We start from the raw sequence: 21,102 nt of genomic DNA, 5'->3' as shown, positions 1-21,102 counted from the left end.
GGAGTCACATACAAGAGTGGGAGCTGAGCAGACATGCCCGGGGAGAGAGAGCAGCCGACTTATGGAGAATGGAATGAAGACTTGTGGCTTCTTGAACTTGCCCTGCGCATCCAGGAAGGCCAGGGTAGAGGGCATCTGGCTTCTCAAAGTGGCGTGGGTCATGGAGGGCAGAACTCAGGATGGAGTACACAGGAGTGCCCTAAGAGGACGTCAAAGACAAATGGGCCAAATGGCCGTCAACAAAGAGCGGCTGAATCCTCAGCAGATAAGGGCTTCACCTGCTGTGTGGCTCTACAGTTGCTGGCAGGAATGTTGAAACAGTTCTGCCTATTTTGGTCAATAGTGTCCCATCCTCCAGGTATCCTCACCAACCACCTGATTCCTCCTCCCCAAGACCCGGGTCTCTTTATGATCCGTCGACGGAAAGGTTCACATCTGACTCAACAGAGCCCTGTAGGAAGCTGACTCCAGGAGCCTGAAGGGCTGGGTCAGGTGTGGGCTAGATATCGGTGGGACACATAATTGACCTGAAAACATATCTACAGAGTATGGTTATATTTCAAAATGAAAGCCACACACACAAATTGCAAATTGTATTGGTATGGACATAAAGACCAGAGGGGAGGGTGACATGAACGCTGGGCACATAAATTGCACCAGTAACAGATGCCAGTAGGGCCCAATCATTGTGTATATAGGTATATATAAACATATGGGTTCATATAAAAGAGAGATTAGAACACAGATTATAAAACCAGTCAGCTGTATAACAAGTTTCAATAAGTACATGGTACTTTTTTCAGCAAACATAACATTTTGTAAAGGTTTAAAAAAAAAAAAAAAAAGAACAAAAGGGAGAGGACTTTTCTCTTTCTAAAATCTCCCTCTCTCCCACAAAAATCTGGAAATAAGAATTCTTCTTATAGTCACGAACCAGACATGAACCATAAGACTGGGGGTGGCCAGCACCTTCCAACCAATATTCTCCGGCCCTTCTGGTCTCACCTTTGGGAGATAATATCCCTGGAAGTGAGTGTCGCTGATGGCAGAGTGGGTAGGCCAAGTGGGACAGAGTCACTGGATCTCCGAATCTCATGGATGACGGCATCTGTATAAGACATATTTACTCGCTCTTCCAGTGCTGGGAGATGGGGTGCACCATTACTCTGTCGATTTGTGCCTGGACTTCCTCTGAGAATGGTTAGGGTGGGAGGAGGGTATGTCGATAAATATCCATACCAGTGGACTCAACCAACTGACCTAACAATGACCTGCAGCCTGATGGGAGGATCTTGTAAAGTCTTTACTAAAGATGTTAGGCTACCATTTCTTCTTAATGAAAGCATCAAAAAGGAAGTTAGAAGCTTCTTTTGAGGGAAGTCTTGTGTGGTGTTTCCACTCTAGTTACAACATGAGGATAACTTGGGATAAAGATGGATGGGTGGAAATTCATTCAACACTTCAGGATGCGTTTTTTATCTTTTCAGCTAAAAATGAGTTGCAGGTAAAACGGGTGTCATCTCTTTTTGTCCCACTCACATGCTATGTAATTTTATATATGTCACTCCCCACTCTGGCCTTAAATTCATTCTTGGGAAAATAACGTGTCTGACCAGGTGAGAGCATCTCCAAGTCGGATCTGCAGACCATTAACTTGAACGGAGGGGCCTCTTTAATTAGTTGTAAATGGGCAATTTACAGACTAGTAAAGGGGCAATTTACAGACTGAAACAGACTGGCTCCAGATAGGAAAAGGAGTACATCAAGGGTGTATATTGTCACCCTGCTTATTTAACTTCTATGCAGAGTACATCATGAGAAACGCTGGACTGGAAGAAACACAAGCTGAAATCAAGATTGCCGGGAGAAATATCAATAACCTCAGATATGCAGATGACACCACCTTTATGGCAGAAAGTGAAAAGGAACTAAAAAGCCTTTTGATGAAAGTGAAAGTGGAGAGTGAAAAAGTTGGCTTAAAGCTCCACATTCAGAAAATGAAGATCATGGCATCTGGTCCATCACTTCATGGGAAATAGATGGGGAAACAGTGGAAACAGTGTCAGACTTTATTTTTTTGGGCTCCAGAATCACTGCAGATGGTGACTACAGCCATGAAATTAAAAAGATGCTACTCCTTGGAAGAAACGTTATGACCAACCTAGACAGCATATTCAAAAGCAGAGACATTACTTTGCCTACAAAGGTCCATCTAGTCAAGGTTATGGTTTTTCCGAAGGTCATGGATGGATGTGAGAGTTGGACTGTGAAGAAAGCTGAGCACCGAAGAATTGATGCTTTTGAACTGTGGTGTTGGAGAAGACTCTTGAGAGTCCCTGGGACTGCAAGGAGATCCAACCAATCCATTCTGAAGGTGATCAGCCCTGGGATTTCTTGGAATGAATGATGCTGAAGCTGAAACTCCAGTACTTTGGCCACCTCATGTGAAGAGTTGACTCATTGGAAAAGACTCTGATGCTGGGAGAGATTGGGGGCAGGAGGAGAAGGGGACGACAGAGGATGAGATGGCTGGATGGCATCACTGACTCGATGGATGCGACTCTGAGTGAACTCCGGGAGTTGGTGATGAACAGAGAGGCCTGGGGTGCTGCAATTCATGGGGTCACAAATAGTCGGACATGACTGGGCGACTGAAATGAACTGAAATGGGCAATATACTTCAAAAAGTCAAGTTTTTTGTCAAACTCAAAAACCATGTACTTTCATAGACTGGCAAAATCCACTTCAAATGCTTTGTGCTTTTATTATAAGTCCCAATAGAAGTGATTTTTTATTTTTCAGACTACTCAGGACAAAAGTTATCTGTCTTAGCCCATCAGACAACCACCTTCCCGTACGGCCTCAGGAACACTCACCCCTCCATCGTCCCCACCTCCCACAAGCCCAGCTCACCTGAAGACATCGGGATTTTTAAGGAGTAGAAACCCATAGCTGAGAGTGGCGCTGGAGGTCTCTGTGCCAGCAATGAGCAGCGAGAGCACCGTGTTAAGGAGATTTTTCTGGTGAAACTCACTCTCAGGATCTGAGCGCTCCGAGAGACAGTGATGGGCGCTTCCTAAGGTCTCGCCTTGCAAAGATTTCACTTTTTAGGGTCTTCCTCCATCTGTACCAGCACCATGTTCCTCTGTGCCCGTCATTCTTTTTCTTGATCTGTTTTTCTCTAGCCAAGGCCTATAAGATACTAAAAGGGTGAGCTCTGGAGCCAAAGCTCTGGATTTCAAACTCGGGTCCTACCATGTATTAACTGTGTATCTTTGTGCAAGAAATAAAAATTCTATGTGCTTAGTTCATCACTTGGGTTGTCGTGATATAATGTATAATAAGCTCAATGAGCTTCCCTAGTAACTCAGATGGTAAAAAATCTGCCTGCAATGCAGGAGACCCGGGTTTGACCCCTGGGTCAGGAAGATCCTCTGGAGAAGGAAATGGCAATGCACTCCAATATTCTTGCCTGGAGAATTCCAATCTGAGGAGCCTGGCAGGCTACAGTCCATGGGATCACAAAGAGTTGGACACAACTGAACGACTAACACTTTTACTTTCCAGCCCAATGAATGTAGAGTTTAAATTGTTGACATTGTTGTTCTTGTGTTGTTGTTTTCCTGTCTTTGGGTGTCGTTGCACTCCTGTTTGGCCCTTGCAGCTGACATTCCAGGGATGCGATTGAAGACATTTAACAACTGGTGTGGCACTTGCCAAGCTTCCCTGGTAGCTCAGCTGGTAAAGAATCTGCCTGCAATGCAGGACAGCCCACTTGGGTTCCTGGGTAGGGAAGATCCCCTGAAGAAGGGATAGGCTCCCCACTCCAGTATTCCTGGGCTTCCCTGGTGGCTCAGCTGGTAGAGAATCTGCCTGCGATGCTGGAGGTCTGGGTTGGGAAGATTCCCGCTGGAGGAGGGCATGGTAACCCACTCCAGTGTTCCTGCCTGGAGAAGCCCCATGGACAGAGAGCCTGGTGGGCTGCAGTCCATGGAGTCACAAAGGGTTGGACATTATGAGCCACTAAACACAGCACAGCATGTGGCACATGCCTGACCAATCAGAACAGACATTGGTCTCTATCATCTGAATATAGGAGGAGCCTGACCAATCAGAACAGACTTGACTGTTGGAACTGGGGAAGAAGGGAGCTGTGTCTCAGAGAAAGCTTACTGGACACATGTTAACTGCTTAATTACCAGCTCTTTAAAGGCTGCTGGGAGGAAGGCTTGGGGAGGCATAGGAAAAAATGGTGGGGGACTGTGGATCTTGGCTTTCTTCTAATCCTTAGGGAAATATTTCAACATTTAAAAAACATGTAATCACACCCAAAGATATTAGTTCAATGTCAGTACGGTTTCCATCACTCCGTTTCCCATCCCCAACGCCCATCTGGGCCAGGTCTTGCCTTGTCCATGTGAAGCAGGAAGGAATCCTTGAGGTCCTTGGGGCCACTGGGATCCAGCATCTTCTGGCGCCTCTCCATGTTCTCAGTGATAAACCTTTCACCTCTTGGATCATGCTGTACAAGCACGTGTGTGTGTCAGGAAATTGTTTTCAAGATGCCTGGGGAGATTTCAAACTCCTACAGGGTGGCAGACAAGGCCCCAGACCCATTATACTCGCTGGACTGGTTCTGTGAGTGTTGATGTTCTGAGCTGCACATATAGCAACATCCAAAGGCTATTATTTACTCTGCAGACTTGGAGGGTGTGGCTCCCACCTGAGCACACTCACACACACATACTCACACACACACACTGACACTCACACACACACACACACTCACACACACACACACACACACACACACACACACACACACACACAGTGTTGCATGGACCTCTGAATCCAGCCCCAGTCACTGTCTCATCTGCTGAGGTTTCTTCTCTCGAAGACCATCCTTGTCCAAGGCCTGATTCTGACACACAGACTGACAGATGGCTTCACCTGGGAGGGGTCAGGGCTTGGAGTGCGCACATGAAACTGATCTCTCGATGCCTTCTGCCTTTGGTGATCAGGACAGAAATCATCTGACCTCTTCCCAGGGTCTACCCACCCTGATTCCTGGCCCACCATGGAATCTTTAGCCTCACCTGGCTATAGAAGGAGCTGACAATGACAGAGCCCTCTTCATTAAATGTAGGAGCTGTAATAATTGAGGGTCCTGGTAATTAAAGTGCTCGTCGAAGACAATGGAGGAGATGATGTTCGCAGTGATGGAGTTAAAGAGGAACTGGGGATCCAGATGAGCCCCTGAGGAGGAGAGGTCTGTCATGCGGGTCCCCTGCAGTGTCCTTCTAGGAGACTGACCTGATTGGTGCCAGCCTAGCTTGTTTGATGGTTTTCCTCTTTTCTTCTTTGCTTTCATTGTCCCTCTCTGTCTCCCCTTTTCTTTCTAGAAATGTCCACATCTGTGTCTCTTGTAATTTTTCTTGCTCTCTGTCTTGGGCTGACTTTCTCTGGTCTTATCTTTGACTCTTTATTCCAGGCTCACCTCTTCTTCTCTGTTCTCTCTCCAACTCCCCATCTACCCTCATGGCCTCTCTCCTTGACTTCACTGGCATTCCATGTTCCTCTGACTCTGTATCTCTCTACCTTTATCTTTGTACGGCTTTTTCTTGCAGCTTCTGCTCCCGGACTCACTCATTCATTCAGTGGCCTCAGCATCTCTCTGTCTCTTGTTTTCTCTCTGCCTCTGGTCTCTTGTGCTTCTGGCTGCTTCCTCTGCCTGTTTCTCTCTCTGCCTCTGCTGGTCTCACTTTGTCTCTCTCTCTACCATCTTCTGTTTTTCTGCTTATTCCTGTCTATCCTTCTCTCTATTCCTGAACCTGTCTCTGCATCTCTCTCTCCCGCTCTCTCTCACCCCATCTCATCCCCACCTCCACCCAGCCCGCACTCACCCAGCTCCTCCACCAGACACTGAGCCCCTCCTTGATTCCTTCCTCAATACTCAGCTTCCCCATCCCAATTCCTTCAAGGTGGTCACAGAGAATTGCTGTAGAACCTTCCAAGATATTCCACTGGCAAACCCATACCCAATGGTGGGGCATGGAGAGAAGGTTTTGAAGGCACATGGGATAGTCCCTCCCCCTCTCCCTAATCCTCACCCTCGTCCCCCACTCACCTGTTCCCTGGAAGACAGGGTCAGTGATGGCGACGTGCCCTCGGGCAGAGAACGCCACAGCCTGATCCACCAGGGCCTCCCTCATCGCCTCATACCCCCACAGGATGACAGTGGGCCGAGACCCCAGGTAGACGGTAAAGACATCCCCGTATTTCTCTCGCAGCTATGGGGGCAGAGTCTAGGTCTCACTCTCTGACTCAAGAGAAGGCTCTCCACCTCACCCCTGCATCACACCTCCCAGCTAGCTTACCCTGCAGGCTGCCGCCTCATCAGGGAAGAGCAGAGGCTGGAACTCTGTGGTCTTCTCCGAGCCTCACATATATCACCTGACCCCCAGCATCCTCCTCTCTTGGCTTTTCCAAGAGCCCTCCCAGATTTGCTTTTAAGAATTACAGAGACTCCCCACATCCAAGCTATGGAATCTCTCCTTCTCAACCCACACAGGACCAACCACAGCTCAAAAGTCTCAAGTCGATCAGAATCTCTCTCTCCAAAGGAAAGCCTCCTACACTGTTGGTGTAGCCACCATGGTGCAGCCACCATAGAGAATAGAATGGATGTTCCTCAAAAATACTAAAAATAGTTTCTGTGTGACCCAGCCATCCCATTCCTAGGCATATGTCTGGAGAAAACCATAATTCAAAAAGATACATGCACCCCAGTGTTCATCGCCAGCACTATTTACAAAAGCCAGGACGTGGAAGCAACCTAAATGTCCATTGATAGAGGAGTGGGTAGAAAGGTGTGGCCCATATATCCAATGGGCAATCACCCAGCATGAAAGAGAATGAAGTGACGCCGTTTGCACTGACACAGATGGACGTGGGCCTGGCAAACCGAGTGAAGGAAGGCAGATGGAAAAGGCAAATATGTGCTGTCACATACGTGGAATCTAAAACAATGGTACCAGAAAGCCTATCTAGAAACAGTCATTGAGTCACAGATGTAGAAAACAAACTTATTTACCTAGAGGGAAAGTGGGGAAGGGTAACTTGGGAGACTCGTTTGACATATACTCAGGCTAATATACAAAATAGGTAATTTATGAGAACTTACTGCATAACACAGAGAAGTCTCCTCAGTTCTCTGTAATGACCTATGTGGGGATGGAGCCGAAAAGAGAGTGGATATATATGTGTGAGTGTGGCTGACTCACTTTGCTGCACCAGAAACCAACATGCCGTTAGAAATCAACTATACTCCAATAAAAAAGTAATTAAAATTGTGAAACAGAAATGGTCACAAATACAAAAAAACAAACTTATGGTAACCAAGGATAAAAAGAAGGGAGGGATTACTTGGGAGACTGGGATTAACATATGTACATTAATATACATAAAATAGATAACTAAGAAAAATTTACTGTAAGCACAAGGAACTCTACTCAATACTCTACAGTGACTTCTATGAGAAAAGAATCTTAGAGTGTGTGTGTGTTAGTCACTGAGTCATGTCCAGCTATTTGTGATCCCATGGACTGTAGCCCACCAGGCTCCTCTGTCTCTGGGATTTTCCAGGCAAGAATATTGGAGTGGATTGCCATTCCCTTCTCCAGGGGATCTCTCAACCCAGGGACTGAACCTGGGTCTCCCACATTGCAGACAGATTCTTCACTGTCTGAGCCATCAGGGAAGCCCATAAAAAGAGGGGATACATCTACATGTATAATTGATCCACTTTGCTAGCCAGCAGAAACTAACAAAGCATTCCAAATCAACTAGACTCCAATATAAAGTGATTAGAGAAATAAGACAGGACTTCCCTGTGGTACAGTGGATAAAAATCCTCCTGCCACTGCAGGGGACACGGGTTTCACCCCTGGACCGAGAGGATCCCACCAGCTACAGAGCAGCCAAGTCCATGCACCACAACCACTGAAGTCCACGTGCCCAGAGCCCATTCCCTCAACAAGAGAAGCCCCCACAATGCGGAGCCCACACACCTCAGCTAGAGAGGAGCCCCTGCTCTCTGCAACTAAAGAGAGCCCACAAGCAGCCTCACAACTCAGCTCGACCAAAAATAAAAAAATTTATTTAAAAAAAGAAGGCCTTAAGGAGCAACTCTTTCACTGCACCTTCCAAAGTACTAATGATCATTATCTATCCTTACTATGACTACTTTTTGAAAACCCATTTGGCACTTGTTATTAAACTGTACTGGGAACTGTGTTAAAAGTATTTTTTAAAAAAGAAAAGACTCTTGCACCCTAATATTGATTGCAGCACTATTCGCAATAAGGAAGAAGCAGAAGCAACGTACTTGTCCATTGACAGAGGCTTGGGTAAGAAGATCGTGTATGTATACAGTGAAATATTACTTAGTCATAAAAAGAACAAAATAATGCCATTCGCAGCAACATGGATGGACCTAGATTATCCATTATCTAGATTATTCCCTTACGAAGTGAAGTAAGAAAGAGAACAAGTATCTTACGATGTTGTCAATATGTGGAATACAGTTTTTTAAAATGATACAAATGAACTTATTTCCAAAACAGAAACAGAGTCACAGATGTAGAAAACAAGCTTATTGTGGGGCCCTAAATGGGAAACCGTAAAAAAGATGGGTTAGCTTTGCGGTGGGAAACTAAGATGGCACCTGGCAGAAGAGAGAGGGGCGTGGTCTATGTTAAAGTTTTTGATTGGCTCTCTTGATTTCCGTGCACGTGGACAGCGTGTGATCACCATAGACTCCTGTTATAATGAAGGCGCATAACGATTTGACCTTTAACATGATTGGTGCAGCTATGGCATATTACGATTTGACCTTTAACGTGATTGGTGCAACTATGGTACATGACGGTTTGACCTTTAACATGATTGGTGCAACTATGGAAAATTCCTTGCAAAACCCCCCTGCTTGCCTATATAAACCAAGAGTTTCTGACAATAAAGCAGAACTGCTCAGAGGGAACCCCTGTCCTGTCTGATTGTCTTTTGCTCGCAGAGGGGCTGGGTTGGCGGGCAGCAGGCTCACCTCTCCTTGGGACCCCTCGGCTTTGCTGAGGGAAGTTCCACTGCCTCTCTCTTTCTGCGGAGCGCCACCTGCAGTTTATGGTTACTGAGAAGAAAATATAAGGCAGGGAGGTGGGACAGGATAAATTAGGAGTTTGAGGTTAACATACACACCCATCTATATATTAATATAAAACAGATAATCAACAAGGACCTCTATACAGCAGGGAACTCTACTCAATATTCTGTAACAACCTATATGGGCAAAGAATTTGAAAAGAGTGAATATATATGTTTAGCTGAATCACTTCTCTGTACATCTGAGACTAACACAAGAGTGTAAATCAACTGTGCTCCAATAAACTATTTTAATTTTTAAAAAAAGTACTCTTCTCTTCACTCAACCCATCCTCTGCTCCTTCTCATAGGAATTCTGTTAGTTTCTCTATCCCATATCCAGGGCCAGATCATGGCTGGAAGAAGACAGCTCCCAAGGGAGTCTGGGGAATCCCATCCAAAGTTCACCTGCCTTTCCCAGCTCCCTTGCTAACTGGGAGCTGTTTCCCATTCACCCCACCTCTTGCTTTCCACCTCCTGGTGCCCCTTCCATCTCATCGCCTTCAATAACTTGAGTAAATCCTTGGGGTTCATTTGCAAAACGTTTCCCGGGAAGGGCAGAGGCCAGGGTCCAGCCAGAAGGCGGCCCTGGGAGGCAGGGCACCCCAGAGGAGCAGGAGGCCAATGAAGAGAATGAGGAGCAGGATGGCAGAGAGAGCCATGGTCCATGCCTGCCTTCCGTCCAACGTTCCTCTAAAAATTTAGGTGTCTCTGTTCTTTGTTATTTTGCCCGATGGGTGTGGAGATTGTACCAGGATCCTGCCTTGGCAGAACTCCTGCTAACTCTCCAGAGACAACAGAGAGCCCAAAGTTTGCAGGGGTTGCAGAGGCCACGAGGTTTTATCATCTCAGCAGATCCCAAGCCAGCTCCCCAAGGGCCTCTGATGGGCTGGAGTTGTCTTGGTGGGCGATGCCATTGAACAGAGAGTACGTCCCCCATGGAAGAGGGGTGGTGCCAGCTGAAGGAACTTGTGGAGGCTGCACTTAGGGTGGGGGCCCTACAAGGGTGGCTCTCAGACATTTTATCGGTGAGTGGCATTGCAACATAAGAGGTTAAGCTTAGCTGGCCAGCAGAAGCAGGCGTCCTGTGCCCACTGGAGATAGAGGTGTGTCTGCGCATCTGTGAAGCGTGAGGTGTAGAGGAGGAGGCGGCGTCTGATGGAAGACCTAACTCCGTGTGGTCTGGGTTTAGGGGTTCATTGCTTTTTTCATTCATGCATCAGCAAATATTGTAGATACCTGTCACCTACCACACACTGCCTCAGGTGCTGACGGTAGAGTGTTGCTGATGCTGCTGCTGCTGCTAAGTCGCTTCAGTTGTGTCCAACTCTGTGCGACCCCATAGACGGCAGCCCACCAGGCTCCCCTGTCCCTGGGATTCTCCAGGCAAGAACACTGGAGTGGGTTGCCATTTCCTTCTCCGATGCATGAAAGTGAAAAGTGAAAGTGAAGTTGCTCAGTCATGTCCGACTCTTAGCGACCCCATGGAATGCAGCCTACCAGGCTCCCCCGCCCATGGGATTTTCCAGGGAAGAGTACTGGAGTGGGGTGCCATTGCCTTCTCCGCGGTAGAGTGTTAAACAAGACAATAGGTTTTCCCTCAAGGAACAAGCATTGAGATGAAGCAGTTCTCACCTTCTGGAACGATCTCCAGTGATCTGACAATCAATGAGTTATCTGTAAGCTGGCAGGGATCACCACCGGACCCAGGAATGTCAGGCTTCTGATGTTTATTTGCAGCTCGGGGCATTGGAGGGGGGATGTCAGGGAATCCAAGACCCTTGTATAGAGCCACACAGCTCAGGGGCCGTGGGCTGAGGCCCTTCAGTGGAGGAGGGAGGCGGGGAGAAGCAGGAAGATAAATAAGAAAGAGGACCACTCTGTGTAACCCATGGTCTACAACATGGATGTACCTCAAAAACACCACACTAAGTGAAAGAATCCAGACACGAAGGAACACACATTGTATGATCCGTTTATATGAAATGTGCAGAATAGCAAGTTCATGGAGACAGCAAGCATTTGGTTTTGCCAGGGGTTGAGCACAAGGGAAAATGGGGAATGACTACTAAGGGGGTACCAGGTTTTCCTCTGGGTGAGGAAAATGTTTGAAACTAGATGATGGTGAATGAACCAAGTGCCACCTCGTTATACACTTGAGATTGGTTAGTTCCAAGACATGAAACTTCATCTTCATTTTAAACTCTATCTCGGGGACAGAAAGGAGCTGTGTGAAGAGTTTAGGTTCAAGAGCCAGGGACCCAGAGTGTGAATCTCGCTTCTCCACTCACTAGCCAGGTCACCTCAGACCATGCTGGCCATTGCATGGCCTCTGTTTACTCATCTGTACAATGGACATGATCATTGTACTCACTGCATAGGGGCTACTGGAAGGACTCAAGTGAGCTCATGGATGCACAGATCATGGAGCCCAAGATGTGGAGAAAGGGAGGCTGTGGTTATTCTCAAGAGGGGAATAGTCACTTGGGTAAGCTCTGGTGCAGAGGCAGAAATGCCGAGAGATACTGAGGCAAGTTTTCATTCTTTGCCTCATTTATTTATCCAAAATATATATATATATGTATACATCACTTGTGGAATTCTATTAATAGGTTGACGGGAAAACACCTTGAGTTTAGAAGAGCTGCAAAGGGATGGAAGGAGGTGAGACGCAGATGGGACTTTCCCATGGAGGTGGCATAGATGGAGGGGAGGAATGCTAGCTCACAGCATAGCCTGTCCAGAGGCAGGAAGACAGAGAGAGAGTTCAGGAGCCATTCTCTGCAGAGGTGGGGACACATATGACCCTGGCATCCATGATTGCCTTCCCTCAGCCCCTTTGACGGGGCAGGAACTGGATCTGGTATTTTGGGGGCACGTTGCCCACCCCACTCTCCTGGGGAGTAAGGTCGATGTCCTCAGGGGCCACGGGGCTGGCCACGGAGAAGTTCTGGAGGATGGTGGTGAAGAAGAGGAATAATTCGGTGCGGGCGATGCCTTCACCAAGACAGATACGCTTCCCTGTGAGGACAGAACAGAGGTTCACAATGTGGACACGAGGCACAGAATCTCCAGTCATGGTGTGCATCGGGGGCAATGCACATACTTTGACTTGTCACACCCCACAGCCCAGACACCTGTGTTCATTGCAACAAAGTTGTGTGGGATTAGCCTTTAACCTGTAGTCACGGTAGACTCTTAGAGGATTTCAAAACTCTCTGAAAGCCAGTGCCAATTGTGGGCTGAATGTACCTAGCTCATTTTTCTGGGACAGAGTTTGTAAGCTTCTGTTTGATTTCCAGAGAGTTCTCTGGCCCAGAGAATGGAAGGATGCTTGACTCTGTGTGTGTGTGGTGTGTGTGTGTGTGTTCATCTGCCTGCACATACAGACTGGTGCATATTTCTGACTTACTATTTTCATGTCTGTCATACCTAATATGGGAAGAATGGTACCTATCTAGTAGGGCTCTTTTGAAGATAAAAAGTTAGTGTTTTCTAAAATTTTTAGACCTGACCGATTCAGTTCAGTTCAGTCGCTCACTCGTGTCCAACTCTTTGCAACCCCATGGACTGCAGCACACCAGGCCTCCCTGTCCATCATCAACTCCCAGAGTTTACTCAAACTCATGTCTGTTGAGTCGGTGATGCAATCTAACCATCTCATCCTCTGTCGTCCCCTTCTCCTCCCACCTTCAATCTTTCCCAGCATCAGGGTCTTTTCATGAGTCAGTTCTTCTCATCAGGTGGCCAAAGTATTAGAGCTTCAGCTTCAGCATCCGTCCTTCCAATGAATATTCAGGACTGGTCTCCTTTAGGATGGCCTGTTACTAAAGGTAAATGTAGTGCGTACCTGTGTTGGTTTCTGGGTGTGTGTAGTGGGGGTTTGTGTGCCAGGTGTGTGTCTGGCCCTGTGTGTATTTACATGTCTCTGTGTTTTCTTCTTATCTCAGCCTGGGAGCCATGGGCTCCAGGAGTTTGGAAAAACAAAACAAAACAAAAACGTACATAACATTGTGTGCAGGACTGATGGTCATGGGATGTGAGTGGACAGCTTCCATGAGATTCTGAGGCATATGGATCCCCCCACCACAGTTCTAAACCATGAACTTGGAGGGAAGTGAGAATGGAAGGAGCCAGAAGAAAGGCTGAGCCCCTGACAGCCTCTCTCTTTTTTAAAAAAATTTAATTTAATTTAATTTTTTTTGGCTGCACCGAGTGGCCTTTGGGAACCTCAGTTCCCTGACCAATGCTCAAACCTTTAGTCCCTGCTGGGGAAGCCCAGAGTCAACCCCTGGATGGCCAAGGAATTCCCCCTCGAGTCTTCCAAGTGGTTAGACTTTATGCCCATTGGAGGTAACTGGAGAAGGGTCTACACCTTCTAGGCTCATTTAGAAGTTAGGACACAGGAGCATAGCAATACTCAGAGTGGCACGCCCAGCTGCTTCTTCTCCTGTAACTGCTTCTGCAACCGGGCTCTTCCAAGAACAGTCTGACTCCTGCTCCCTCCAACCCGGTCCTTCCTGTCCCCCGGGCTCTGCAGCTGGACACTCTCTGGCTCTTTCTCTCTGCCCACGGCCGTCTGCCCTCAGCCTTTTTCTCGGTCTATACCTTCTGCCAGGCACTGTACTTCTCTCTGCCTCTTCCCTGCTCCGCCTTCTTGGATCTTACGTAACTCCCTTTCTCTGTGTGTTCAAGTCTGATCCTCCCTGCTGTGCTCTTGCGTTTTCCACTCTCCCTGCACAGTCTCTCCTTTCCTCTCCCCCAGCGTGTCTTCCTCGCTGCTTAAGTCGCTCTTCCTTTTCCTCTCCCTCTTACTCTTTCTCAGCCTCTTCTTTCTCCACCTCCCTCTTTTACCTCATATTCACTCTAAGCCTCTCTCTACTGCTCTCTCTCCTGTCTTTCCCCGTCTCTCTCTGTTTCTCACTCACTCTATCCTCATCTGTCTGTCTGTCTCTGTTTTTGTTTGTCATGTCTCTGCCTCTCTTCAAACTTAGGACAAGACTGTTTAATGGAGAAACCTTCACCCCACCGCCCAGACCGCACATGTGGCCTGGGTCTCACTGAAGAAGAACTAAGGAGGGAGGGGACACCCCTGCTGGTCCAGTGGATAAGACCTGCAAGCTCCCAATGCAGGGTAACTAGTTTGATCCCTGGCCGGGGAACTATTAATAATTCCCACATACCGCAACCGAGGCTGCGCAGTGACTACTGAGCCCACAGGCTCTAGAGCCCCTGCAACACCACACACCCAGCGCAGCCCAAAGACTTAGAAAGAAACGAGAGAGGACACCATGGCACTTGGCAGAGCTAGAGGCCCCGCATCACTGGAGTCTCCGGCCGCAATTCAAAACTAGGGACTTGATGCTGGGGTCCATCCTCCTCCCCAGGGAGGGAGAACCTGGGCCTTGGGTTTCCTCTGGCTGGGATCAAAGAGCAGAGAAGAGGGAGAGAGTGAAATCAAAGCAGGTCAAGACCCTCCCTGGCTCCCTAGTTCCAGCAGAACAAATTCAGACTTCTCCCAGTTTTCAAGGCCCCACCAAGCTGAGCTCTTCACCCTTGTTGTTCAGTTGCTAAGTCGTGTCCAACTCTTTGCGACCCTATGGACTGCAGCACGCCAGGTTTCCCTATCCTTTACCATCACTGAGACTTTGCTCAAACTCATGTCCATTGAGTCAGTGATACTATCCAGCCATCTCATCCTCTGTCACCCTCTTCTCCTGCCCTCAGTCGTCCCCAACATCAGGGTCTTTTCAGATGAGTCAGTTCTTCTCATCCAGCTGGCCAAAGTATTGGAGCTTCAGCTTCAGCATCAGCCCTTCCAATGAATATTCAAGGTTGATTTCCTTTAGGATTGACTGGTTTGATCTCCTTGCAGTCCAAGGGACTCTCAAGAGTCTTCTCTAGGCACCAGAATTCAAAAGCATCAGTTCTTCAGTGTTCAGCCTTCTTTATGGTCCATCTCTCAAATCCATACATGACTAATGAAAAACCATAGCTTTGACTATATGAATCTTTGTCGGCAGAGTGATGTCTCTGCTTTTTAATACACCGTCTAGGTTTGTCATGGCTTTCCTTCCAAGGAGCAAGCATCGTTTAATTTCATGGCTGCAATCATCATCTGCAGTGATTTTGGAGCCCAAGAAAATGAAATCTACCAGTTTCCACTTTCTCCCCATCTTTTGGCCATGAAGTGATGGAACTGGATGCCATGATCTTCATGTTCTGAATGTTCTTTCACCCTCATCAAGTGGTTCTTTAGTTTCCTCTTCACTTATCTTCTCTTCCCTTCTCTTCTGTAACCCACATCCCAGTCTTCCTGAGTTCTTTCTCAGATGAGCCATGCCATCTCCACCTTCAGGCTCTGCCCTTGCTTCTCCTTCTGAGAGAACATGCCTTCCAGTGGCTGGTTGATACTCCCCCATGATGTCATAGCTTAGAAGACACTGTTTAGGGTAAGCTTTTATTCACCGACCCACCAGGAGTAGTCAGTATTTCCTATTTGATGTTCCCAAAGCCCCCATTAGAGCAGTTGTCATAATTATATGATTCATTACATGAATAAGAGTGGGTCTCTGAACACTTACTTTAGTCAAGGAGTTCTAAGCCCACAGAAACATTTATTCATTTAATTATAGATTTTTCTGTAACCATATGACCCATGCTTATCTCCCTTGTTGGGCTGTAAACTTCCTGGGGCAGGAACTGTGTCTCTTCCTGACTTGTCTGATGTGTTATCTTCAACCTCTGATAAAATGTTTGGCTCATGGTGGTGCTCAACAGATTTGATACCTGTGTGTAGACAGGTATAATTGTGCCCCTTACAGAGCTGTGCCTTTGGGATATGATCTTGGTTCTCAAGCCCCCTCTAGCACTGGCGTGAAGATGAGATGAGTTAATACAGGTAAAGCAACTGGCACAAATAAACTGCTCAATGAACAAAGACCTCCCTTTGATTGTCTTCAAGAGGTCACGGCACCTGCACTCTGGAATGCAGGCCCAGCTTACCTATGGAGAAGGGCATAAAAGCATCATTTTTCTTCACTGCCCCACTGGCATCCAGAAAGTGGGCAGGGTTGAAGTCATCTGGTTTCTCAAAGTAACGCGAGTCGTGGAGAGCAGAGCTCAGGATGGGATAGACTTCTGTGCCCTGAGGGAGGGTCACAAGGTTGAAAAATATTGCCATTTCCTCCCCCAACCCACCCCTACATATAATGAACCAAGGGTGAGTGATAAAACCAAAAAGAGGTCAAGGCTGGCAGATGAGAGAGAACCCAGGAGACCCACACAAGGGAGAGATGGGAGCCCAGTGAGGTGCTGTACCTTGGGAAGGATGTACCCTCGGAAATGAGTGTCTTTAATGACCATGTGGGGCACACCAATGGGGATAAGGTCCGCAAATCTCTGAATCTCATGGATGACTGCGTCTGTGTATGGCATTTGGGCTCTGTCATCCAGGGCTGGAGGGCGATCTGAGCCAATCACCTGGTCAATCTCCTTGTGGACTCTCTCTGCACAGAAGAATGGGGACCAGGGAACCTCAATTATATTTCTATGCTGGAACACAGTTCAATGTTCTATGAACCTTGGCCTGTTCATTTCCAGGCCAATGAGCCCAGAAAACCTATAGGAAATGGTTAGGTCATTGACACCCCTCTGAGTAACCAGCTTGTGGCAGGAGGCGAAGTGGGAAAACTGTGATTTCTCATCCGTTGGTATCTAATGAATGTTATGGATCCTCTCCCAACATACACAAGCAAACACACACACACATGTGCACCCCAGTTTTGCTCAGAATTTCAGACTAAGACCTAAGGCTATGAACCTATCAAAGTTCCTCCTCTAAGATGAGTAGAAAGTGAGCTAATATTTATTGCATGTATATTATAGAGAGGCACTGTGCTAGGTCCTCAGGAATATAGCTGTGAAGTTACACCAGTGGATTAACCCATGAACAGCTGGGTAAATACATGAGTACATCAATCATAGATCGATCAGTAGATCAATTCATGAGTGGAAAGACTGGTAAATGGGAGAAGGCTAATGAGTGGATGCATTATTAACTCATCAAAGGTTAATTTATCACTAAATGATCCACAGACAGATAAATGAACTTGATGAACCAATGACTCGTGTGAATGGCTGGGTGGCTAAGTTCATGGAAGAACATGTGAATGAGTACATTTAAAGGGACAGGTGAGCAGAGGAATGAGTGGGTGGTAGGAGGGACTGAACGACAGATGTATGAATCAAGGTGAATAAATGAGTGAATTATTAAACAAACAAATGAAAAGACAGATGGATGAGGATGGAGTGAAAAACAAGCGATGGAAGGATTAAGGTCTGTAACCAATTTTAGAAAAACAGATGGACGCATGAATGAAGGAACAGACGACTCAGTGACAAACAGTTCGTTCAACGAATTGCTGTTTTGAATGATCAATAGATGAGCCAGTCTGTCCAAGTAAAGCATGGATATATACATCCTAGATGAGTCATAGATGAAAGAATCTGAGCACATGGGTTGACTGATGAGTTGAAAGGACAGATGGATAAATGATGGGTCGATCTTTAAGTGATAGGAGAAATAGTGGGAAAAACAGATGGACAGATTTTTTTTTTTCCTACTACACTGCGCTACTTGCCAAAATCTTAGTTTCCTGACCAGGGATTGAACCCAGGGCCATGGTAGTTGAAAGCACTGAGTCCTAACCACTGGACCTCCAGGGAACTCCCCAGATTGACAGATTCCTTCATTCATCCATCCACCAACAGAGCTGGCTTAGTTGGGTAGATCAATTCAAGACCTGCACTGCTCGGGGAACTTCCCTGGTCCAGTGGTTAAGACTGCACACTGCCACAGCATGGGGTGCAAATTCCATCCCTGGTCAGGGTCAAGTGAAGAAGAAAAACAGAAAACAACCTTCAGGGCTCCTGGTATAAAAGGGGAAATGCTGCCTCTCTCATTCACCAAAGACCTCTAGCCCCATTTCTGTACTGCAAAGGGCTCAGAACCCCTCCGCAGCGTCTGTCCCCAGCTTGCCCACCTGCAATGTGTGGGTATTTGAGCATGAGCAGGAACCCATAGCGAAGCGTGGTGCTGGTCGTCTCCGTGCCGGCAAAGAACAGCGACAGAGAAGACATGATGAGGTTCCGATGATCGAACTGGCTGCGGGGGTCGGACTTGTCCTGCAGCCGGGTGGGTGGGGCGCCCATCAGGGGAGGCGGGGCCTGCTGCCCTCACCCTCTTCTCTCCGGGCCCTCCACCTGGTTCTGGGTCTCACACCGTCTGGCCCTTCCCCCTTTCCTCTATGCTCTGTGTGTCCACCGTCTCTCTATCTCCGTCTCAATCTCTCTTCACTCTGTCTTGCTCTGTTTCAATCATCTCGCATCTCTTTGGCGTGTTTGTCCCCCTTCCTCTCCCGTCTCTTTCTGCCTCTGCGACTTTTTTCACCAGCTGCTGCAGTTTTCCCCCTTGTCCTGTATTTCCATACCTCTGTCTCCTCCCTACCATCTCCCCACTCTTTCCTCTCTCGCCTCTCTCCCTCTGCCCCCTTACGAATCTCCCCTCCCCTCTCCCTGCCGCCACTGCTCCACTCCTTTCCCGTCCCTTCTCACTCCGCATCTTTTGTTCTCCTCCCTTCCACCCCCATTGCCTCTCCCAAATCCCACTTTTTCCATGCGGAGCAGGTAGCAGTCAATGAAATCCCGGGGGGCACTGGGGTCGAGGGTCTCACGGTGCTTCTCCACACTGCGGTCAATGAAGCCGTTGACTTCCTGCAGGTTTTTGTAGATTTGCCTGTGTGAGCCAGGAAAGTGCTTCAAGAAGCTGGAGTAGAGCTCGAACAGCTGCAGGAGAGAAGGGGCTGTGAGGCCCTTCTGGGGTTGAGCTAGCCGGTCACGGGAGGGACAGCCCTCCTGGCCCCCAGTACCTTCACAAGGGATCTCTGTTTTCCTGCCTCTCTCTGCCCTCTCTGGGGTGTCTTGGTCTCCCTGTCTCTGCCTCTGTCTCCCTCCGGCCCTTACTCTGTGTCTGAGCCCCTCACTCACTGCTTGTGTGTCCCCGCTGTGTAAGAGACCTCACTTTTCTCTTTCTGCATCTCGCCCCTCTCCTTGTGTTTTCTTGTTAGTCTCCGGCCCACCTCTCTCTCTCCTTTCCACCTCTCCTCATCTCCGTGGGTCTCCCGCTCATCCACCCTCTGCCCTGTCCCTGCCTACCCCAGCCGGTTTATCTGTTCTGCTCAAACCTCTCTGTCTCTTTCCACCTCTTCGCATCATCCTTGTGTGTCAGGCGTTGATAACATGATGCTTACACAGAATGAAGCTGCTGCCTATTTGGGAGCATATGTCTATTGCTTTGCCTAATGAGAAATGTAACATCTAACTTGTTGTCAACAGTTGCAAAAAATGCAGGATAATATAAATTATGCTGCGTGAATTTCTCCTTCACCTGTCCTTCTAGAGATAACATGGTTAACTGTTTGGCAGATCTCCTTCCAGACTTTTCCCCTCTCTGTGGTTCTCTGTGAGAGGAGAAAATTGAAACCCCATGTTGGACTTCTGCATGTACTCATCTGAACCTCCTTCCAGATTTTCCAGGCCTGACTCTCCACTAGGACGTCATGGGAATTTGTATTTTCGATATTCATTCCTGTCACTCTGACCTGCACTCTCGGTTGAGAACAACAGCCAGGCAGACTTTTCTGAAGTTTCACTTTTTAACCTAACATACAATAGGGTGGGGCTTCCCTGGTGGCTCAGAAGGTAAAGAATCTGCCTACAATGCCGGGGTCTGGGTTAGGTCCCTGGGTCGGGAAGATCCCCTGGAGGAGAAAATGGCAACCCCTTCCAGCATTCGTGCCTGGAGAACTGCATGGACAGAGGAGCCTGGCAGGCTACAGTCCATGGGGTCACAAAGAGTCAGACACGACTGAGGACTAGCACTTTCACTTTTCACAATGGGGGTATTTCTAGGCTGACTGGGAAAGACAAACTTTAATCATTTTTTTTAAACGAGGAGCATGCTCATGTGTGTGTCTTTGATTCCTCTCTCTGTTTCTCCCTCCTCCGTCACTCCCCTTTCTTCCTCTTACTCTCTCAGTCCTGTCTCACCATCTCTCCCTTCCCCCAGGTCTCTGTGTCCCTGTCTCTCTGTCTCTGTCTGTTGTCTTTGCCCCTCTTCTGGCTGGAAGCTGCATTTCCAGTTCACAAAAGCAAATCACCCCTCTCCCCTGCCTGGATGTCCACCTGAGCTCTGCCCTCTCAGACCTGGCTGGACAAGGAGCTGATGAGCACGAAAGATTTGAATAACAACTCCAGCAGCCTCAGGAACTGAGGATCTCTGTAGTCAAAGCGTTTTCCGAAGACAATGGAGCAGATGATGTTGGCGGTGATGGAGTGGAAGTAGAAGACGGGATCCTGGAGGGCTCCTAGAGGGAAAGGGGTGGGTCGCAGGGCACAGACTCAAATGCCTGGGGACCTGTCTCTGTGTGACTCTCCTCTATCACTCAGTCACAATAAATAAATTTTTAAAAACAACTGGCATCATAACAGCCAACACTTGCTAGCCTGGAAGTTGTGCCAGGCCCTATTCTAAGCATTTTTACGTATTATTTATTAAATTTCTCATCTCAGTCCTGTGAAGAAGGTGCAGAGCAGGTGTTCAATCAATTGCATGTGCCATTTACATAGCTCTGTTCTCCTGGTCCCTTAACTGTCCGCCCGCCCCCCCCCATCTTTTTGTCCATCTCTAGAGTTCTCTGGTCTTTGGGGAACTGTTCTGCACTTGATTGTTGATGTCTAGATGTGCCAAGCTCGCCCCAGTCAGAGGGAGGGCGGGCTGTGCACCCAGGAGTGTCAGCTCAGTGCAGTCTCTCTCCCTGGGGCTCCCTGTCCATCGCCTCTTTG

The 21,102-nt window shown here is 47.8% G+C and overlaps 1 protein-coding gene and 1 pseudogene across 1 annotated transcript; both read right to left on the bottom strand.

The window, feature by feature from the left end:
• Nucleotides 1-2,913: 2,913 nt before the first annotated feature.
• On the bottom strand, nucleotides 2,914-8,924 carry LOC106501784 (annotated as a pseudogene).
• A 2,233-nt stretch (nucleotides 8,925-11,157) lies between these two features.
• On the bottom strand, nucleotides 11,158-20,621 carry LOC108634920 (cytochrome P450 2B4-like; the record flags this gene model as incomplete). The annotated part of the gene is given in 6 exon segments (XM_018045249.1): nucleotides 11,158-12,219; nucleotides 16,204-16,345; nucleotides 16,519-16,706; nucleotides 18,243-18,384; nucleotides 18,868-19,044; nucleotides 20,464-20,621. Coding segments are annotated over 6 exon segments (998 nt in total), but the record flags the coding sequence as incomplete, so codon positions are not given.
• Between the last annotated feature and the right edge of the window lie 481 nt (nucleotides 20,622-21,102).

The sequence above is a fragment of the Capra hircus genome, unplaced genomic scaffold, assembly GCF_001704415.2.
Source record: "Capra hircus breed San Clemente unplaced genomic scaffold, ASM170441v1, whole genome shotgun sequence".
Taxonomy (NCBI): Eukaryota; Metazoa; Chordata; class Mammalia; order Artiodactyla; family Bovidae; genus Capra; species Capra hircus.
Note: the sequence above shows the minus strand (reverse complement) of the source record. Positions and strands in the feature narration are given on the sequence as shown.